This window comes from Sander vitreus, chromosome 12 (genome assembly GCF_031162955.1).
Source record: "Sander vitreus isolate 19-12246 chromosome 12, sanVit1, whole genome shotgun sequence".
Lineage (NCBI taxonomy): Eukaryota > Metazoa > Chordata > Actinopteri > Perciformes > Percidae > Sander > Sander vitreus.
Window position 1 is genome coordinate 22,889,647 of NC_135866.1, and position 6,759 is coordinate 22,896,405.

At 39.9% G+C, this 6,759-nt stretch overlaps 2 protein-coding genes across 2 annotated transcripts; one reads left to right on the forward strand and one right to left on the reverse strand.

Moving 5' to 3' along the window:
- Positions 1-1,016: 1,016 nt before the first annotated feature.
- Positions 1,017-4,450, reverse strand: LOC144526950 (zona pellucida sperm-binding protein 3-like). Its single transcript, XM_078264717.1, has 10 exons — positions 4,250-4,450; positions 3,634-3,775; positions 3,357-3,541; positions 3,180-3,283; positions 2,969-3,060; positions 2,716-2,896; positions 2,528-2,633; positions 2,366-2,454; positions 1,487-1,578; positions 1,017-1,385 (listed from the first exon to the last, which is right to left on the reverse strand). The coding sequence occupies exons 2-10, from the start codon at positions 3,698-3,700 to the stop codon at positions 1,270-1,272; spliced, it is 1,032 nt and encodes a 343-aa protein (XP_078120843.1). The 5' UTR covers positions 3,701-3,775; positions 4,250-4,450; the 3' UTR covers positions 1,017-1,269.
- Positions 4,451-5,043: 593 nt separating this feature from the next.
- On the forward strand, positions 5,044-6,754 carry nedd8l (NEDD8 ubiquitin like modifier, like). Its single transcript, XM_078264718.1, has 4 exons — positions 5,044-5,206; positions 5,990-6,037; positions 6,124-6,206; positions 6,315-6,754. The coding sequence occupies exons 1-4, from the start codon at positions 5,189-5,191 to the stop codon at positions 6,436-6,438; spliced, it is 273 nt and encodes a 90-aa protein (XP_078120844.1). The 5' UTR covers positions 5,044-5,188; the 3' UTR covers positions 6,439-6,754.
- The last annotated feature ends 5 nt before the right edge of the window (positions 6,755-6,759 follow it).

The following is a 6,759-nucleotide window of genomic DNA, read 5'->3' on the forward strand; positions in this document are numbered from 1 at the left end:
TGTCAACAGGCTCAGGTGCAGCGGCCATCGAGCTAATTACAGCTTGGAAATCAACTCATTGCATTACACATTAGACCCATTTAATTTTGATATGGTGCAGCTTGATTACCGGCATGGTAACAGATGTCATGTTTTGTGGAAATGTGTTACTTTTCATAATTTACATAGGCACAAAGACATGAAGTGACATTTCACACACATTTAAACATGTATCATGCTTCTATCATTTACATTATATTAGCATAAAAAAATAAAAATGGCACAGATATGCAAGGTGAGGAAACAAGGTAACCAAACAACCTCAAACTGTTTCTTTGCCACCTTGCTGCAGGCATTGCATACAGGTTGAGTTGTGTGATCAGTGTATAGTTGCCTGTTTTGTCTTTTTACTGTGTAAACACTTGACCTTGCGCTCAGGTCTCTTGATTTTAACTGTATAGCCAGAAAGTAAGAAAACCCCATGCTATGTTCAAATGCAGGGCATTGTGGTCCAAAAATTGGATTTGTCAGAATGTTTTATTACATAAGTTGGAGCCCTTTCATGTTTTAAATCTGAAAGATGACCTGTGGCAATGCTGCATTAGTGCTTTATCAGAACATATGGCATGATTTGCAGCTAGAGCTTGAACAATTGTGAAGGTATTCAGTACAAGAAAAAAAAATGTCTATCCCTGTTCATGAATTGATCCTTAAAAATCATCACATGGCCTACACTGTATAAAGATGGGTCCAAGGGCCACCTTGTAATTGAGACAGTCTTGCCTCAGACTGAAATAATCCAGGTCCTCCTTTAACTGTACAGCCAAGGAGTGGTCAGTTGCATTGACATTAATAAACTAGTGATGGGAGAAGAGATTAGTTTACAGGCTGTGGCATTTACCACAGACCTCAAGCAATTATGTAGCAGGTTACAGCTCAGATATGTGACTGACTTTAAAGGCTGGATACTTTTACTTCCCTGAAGTAGCGATGATGGTATGAAGGCCGCTAAAAACAAAAATGCAATAGAATCTCACTGAAGTTTACACCAGGTTTATTTGTACAGAGGGTTTAAGATGTATGCACTACAATTCAAATTAATTTGCAACAGTTTTAGATCACGTAAAGCTGACGTCTCTTGTAAGTCAGGAGGCCGAGGTCATCTGCTACTGGCCCCTCTGCTGTGATCATAATCTCCATCATCTTGGACTGGGTCTTCTGTTGAGAACTTTGTTTTCCATATCCGTTTAACAAAACTCAGTTTCAGGACATCAAGACCTTAAACGCTCATCATTGCACCTCAGCTGCAGTAAGAGACCCCTCCGATTCATTGTAGGCGTTTGAGTCAGACGGATCAATTATGATCAGGGGTCCCAACACAGAATTGTGACTAAAGCCGTTGGATTCTGAAAGGAGAAAGATTGACTTCATGAGGAAACGGCACAAAACTGAAAAGAGGGGGGAGAAAAAAAACAAACAAAAACACAAATTGGCAGAAAAGGGATACCCCATTTGACATCTCTTTTTAAGCGAGGCGTGCAGGTTGAATCACAGCAGCTACAGACGGAGCTCTGAGAAGGGTCATCGAGTAGTTCCCATCTGAGAACAGGAGCAAACAGTCATATCAGCATGGTGTTGTACAACTTTACACAAATAAGTCCCACTTCCAGCATTGCTCAGTTGCCGCCGGAAATTCCGCTGATTTCATCCTTTCGGCCGGCTGTCAGCTACGTTACGCTTTGTGTTGGAATTTTAAACTCTTGTCGATATGAGAGCTATGTTTAATTGCTCCTCAAATCTCTGCAGGGTTAATCGAGACAGTTAGCTAGACTATCCAATCCGAGTTCTGTTGCACGACAAACCTTTCAAACTTACATTCCACAAAAACAAAGTTCCTTCACAGGGCTATTTTTGCAGCTGCACAGTGGCTCTGCTGGTGCTTAGCGCCACCCATGACAATTGTGATTGGTTTAAAGACATGCAAATAAACCAGAGTGTTTTTTTCCCATCCCGAAATGCTATGTGGAGTAGCCAGACCCTCCTCTGCAGTGCTGTGGCGGAAGGTCTGGCAAAGCAAGACTAACTTCTATGGTCTGTCATGTTGAGTTTTTGGAGTTTCTTTTGAGGAAATCTTGGTGCAAGTCATTTTTCATTTACAATATAGTGCAGTCAAATACAGTATTTGTGTTACATAAGCAGTACTTGATAAAAGTCAGGAATAGTTATATTTTAGAAGATATGCTTAGTCGCTTTCTTCTCGTGTTTCAAGTTAATCCAAGATAAAATACTTGCCTCCAGCTTCAGTGCTATTGATGTTATCATTGAACTCTCAAGAACGTAAATATATTTTCCAAAATGTCTTAATGTTCCCTTAATCCATAATTACCTCTGCTTTTCCTTTACATACTGGCAGGCTTTCTTGCTTTCATTAAGAACTTCAGGATCCCATGCAACCAGTTTACAGTGAACGTACACCTGAGGAGCATATCAAGTTAACATTCGTTATGAACAAGATATTCCTTATAGCAGTTACCATTTACCCTCTCACCTCCTTTCCAAGAGCAAACTTGAAGGACTGCAGGAGAAGGACGAGTGCAGACGAGTGGTAGCGAGGGAGGAACACAGAGTTCGCCTTCATGCTCTCCAAAAGACACCTGAAGAAATTTTAAACCCAGATATAGATTTTTTTAATTCTAGAAAACTAATTGGGAAAATGAATCCATGTCTGAATCATACCCCTTATTGCCAATGATCGTGTAAACCTGGCTGTCAAGCTGCAGCTCTGGTGTAGTGGCTGCCACACATTCCTCTATGAGCAACAGCAAGGGTTGGTGGGACTTCTGCTCCACTGCCGCCCATATTGGCATTAACGAGCCCAGGGGGATGACGTTTGTCTTTGCCACACCTGTTAATTGCTCTGTAGGGGAAGTAAAAGTGATTAGAATGTGTCTTTGAGTATCATGTTGTATTTAGTCCTGTGAGAACTCACCATTGAGGAGTTCCATGTGGAAAACTAGCCTCCCTCGGCCTTCAGAAAAACTGGCTCCAGGGTTCAGGAAAGCGGGGAACCACCCCTCTGGACTGAAATATAATGGAAACGTTTTCTCATCTCAAGTTTCAGCTTTAAACTGAAATTTCATTCAAAGAGATACGCGACCCGACCCCGGATAAGCGGATGAAGATGGATGGAGATACTCTACCTTTTATAAGCACACTCAATGGGATACACAAAGGCAGCTGGTTTTGACCTTTTATTTGGTCTGAAAGTCAGCTCATTTTGATAGAGGAGATGCTTTCCTCTCACCTGTAGAAAAACTATGTATTAAGACACTAAAGAGGCAGAGAGGTGTTTTAGTTGAATATGACATTTACATTACCAGTCTTTTAAACTTGCAGTCAACTAGTTTGTAGTTGAACTGTACTTCCCCCTCGCCAGTGGGCAGAACATTAAAGGTAGATGGTAAGCAGCTTCCAAGGAAGAGACGAGATGCAAATGGCACCAACTCTGCACTGATCCTCCATGTGACTCTTATTGAGTTTTGGTCACAGACTACTTTGATATCTGCAAACAAATTGTCACAACACCAGTTTCTGAAACACTTTAAAAAAAAAAAACAAGGTTGACACATTACTACATACGCATGCAAATACTACCTGTAGTAGCATCAGTTGTTGCAAAAACAGCCGTGATTAGCACACCAAGGTAGAGTTGAGTCACCATGACTAAACGAGTCAGGTCACATTGGAAGTGACACTATTTGTAGACTTCCTGCCAAATTAGCTGAATGATTAACACCTGTGTGAGAGCAGGGCATCATTATGCTGGGGTGTTTTTGTGCATTCTCACAATTTCATATATATTGCAGGGTGTTCATTTTGACAACTTCTAAATGAAGAGGAACATAACTGTAGCCTACCATTATTCAAGTACTGTACGCAAGTACAATTCTGATTTATCTGTGTACCATACTTTATACCAGTGTTTCTCAAGCTTTTTTCAATATTGTACCCCCTTTGAATTGCTTTTTTAGGCCAAGTACCCCCTGACCAGCGCAAAACATTTTTGGTAGAAAATAAGTCTCTATAAAGAGGAACAATCCAGCGCCGGCAGTGATAGAATCACTAAACAACCTTTTTTAAAGAAAAAACATTTAAATGCTACATTTCAAATGTTTAGAATCCATCACTTAATTCAATCATTATTATAATTATTTTAGGAATTATGCATGACATATTTTTTAACTAGCATTTTTGCAAACGTTTCACGTACCCCCCTTCAGTACTCCAAAGTACCCCCATTTGGGAAACACTGCTTTATACCTCTACTTTGCTACATTTCAGAGGCAAATGTTGTATTGATTCTACTGCATTCATTTAACACTTCGGGCACGTTCAATCTCAAAACGGTGTGCATAGTTTTGCTATGGTTTCCGCGTTGAACGACAGTTTCCTCGTGCAACCATAGACTGTATATAGACGTGTGCAACGGCTTTGAGATATGTTTTCTCTCGTTTGGTGGGTGTGTCTCTCGTTTATTTGCTGTGTCATAGGTGATAGCCAATCAGCAGAGAGGTATATGTAAACTCGTGGCAGAGCGCTTGTCCACACAACAGGGTGTTCAAAGCTACGTTTAGTCTGGGCTGAACGTGGCCCTAGTTACTCATTATTTTACAGAATAATATTTGACATAGGCTACACAACATGGTCAGTTTATAAAACAATACAATGATTCAGATGAAACTACTCAACAGTATAATTTTATAGTTAATTAAAATGCTTACATATTACTGTGAGTAGTAATGATCCATTAATGTAATAGCACTCTGAACCATTTTTTTGCTGATATTTTCATACTGTTTCTTGGGTGAAATTTTACTTTGACTTGTAATGAAATATTTCTAAAGCGTGATATTGTAAAAAAAAAAAAAAAAAAAAAAAAAAAAAAAAATGTAAGTAAATTATGTCAATATTGCTGTCCATGTAAAAGCTGCTGTGAGTTTAGAAATGGCAGATTTTTATTTTATTTTTTTATCAGAGCGGAACCACTTTTGTGTGATTTAACGCCATCACGTCCGGAGCGTTTAGCGTTGTACACAGGAAGTAGCTTCAAGTCTGACAGAGAAAGAGGTTGTAATTTGCAAGTATATCAAGTGTTTTGGTCAGTTAACAGTTCATACAATTTCGAGTTGTTGTACATTGTTTATTCAAGATGCTGATCAAAGTTAAGGTAAGACCATTGTTTTATTTACGCTTACACTTATTCGCTGCCTCGTCGCTGTTGTTGGGTTAACGTTAGCCCGCTAACACAACTGACCCGGTTCGCTGATTTATTTTTCGGCCGCAGTAATTTATTATAATCTAACGTACACGTATCTCATTCTATGCTAAACCAGTTTAAATGTCTGCCTATTTTTTGGCTCAATATTAAGTGGGGCTACCAACTAGCTATCCACATGTTGCTCTTTGGGTAACGCTTGTCGCCATTCAGTAGCTATGTTGTTATGTGATAGCTTGCTAACTTAAACGCATCACCAAAGCAGGTTAGCCAATTCCTTGGCCGGTGTTACAACAAAATGTGGGACCCTTAGGATTCCGTTAAGCTAGAGGATAGTAGACCACTACTGGACGATACTATGGCTGGAACGATAAATCTTAATCTGCTGGTTGATCAACAGAAAAAATAATGAATCAGTAATTTGGGGTTTTTTATTAGGCGAAATGCCACACATTCTCTGGATCTACCTTCTCCATTGTAAAGATTTGCAGGTGTTGTCTGTTTTACATCCTTGAAAATACAATGTGTGGTCATGATAAAAGCATTTGCATTGACAATACAGCTGGAAATCTGACGGGTCACATAATTTGGTGTAAATCGAGCAAACCTCTATGAAAAAGGACAGGTTTTGTGAATTCTGCCTTGTGTTGATTGAACAGTAGTTTCAGGCTCAGTATGTGTAATTTCAGAAACCAAAGCTGGTGTTGTTGTGATTATGTTGACATTATGTTTCAGACTCTCACTGGAAAAGAAATCGAGATCGACATTGAGCCCACAGACAAGGTGAAATATAAGAGAAATAACCTGTATTCTGTTGACTCTCAAGGCACCGTATCATTTCTAAATGTATTGTTTATGCGTAAATGAAGGTGGAGCGAATAAAAGAGAGGGTGGAAGAGAAGGAAGGGATCCCCCCGCAGCAACAGAGACTCATCTACAGTGGAAAACAGATGTGAGCTCCTCCAACATGAACTAATCTTGCTCTGTAGTCACTGTGAGATGCTCTTTCTTAAGTCTTCTCTAAACCATCTTGTGCTCTCTCCTGTTGTTTTGCTCCCAGGAATGATGAGAAGACAGCTGCAGACTACAAGATCCAGGGAGGCTCAGTGCTCCATCTTGTGTTGGCGCTAAGAGGCGGCTCAACGCTCCACAGGCCCTGCATACACCTCTCCTCCTTGTCATGAGTTGCTTTTGTCATGGGGCCAGCGAGTGCCAACGCTTAAGGTGTCCGTCACCGTCTAACCATGTTTCAGCACAGAGATCTGAAATCCCACGCTCCTGGGCAGACGCAAAAAAGAAAAAAGAAAAAAAAAATCAAAAAAAAAAATCAACCAACAACAGCAATAACGAGAAAAAAGGACATTCTAATTCCTTTGTAAATGTTTTTTGTAAACCCACATTGGCTTTCTGAGATTGACCAGTTGATGCAGGCACCCATGCAGTACAAAAGACAGTTTGAAAACAGTGTTCTTTTTGCTTGTGAATAAATGCTGAAGTTGATTTAA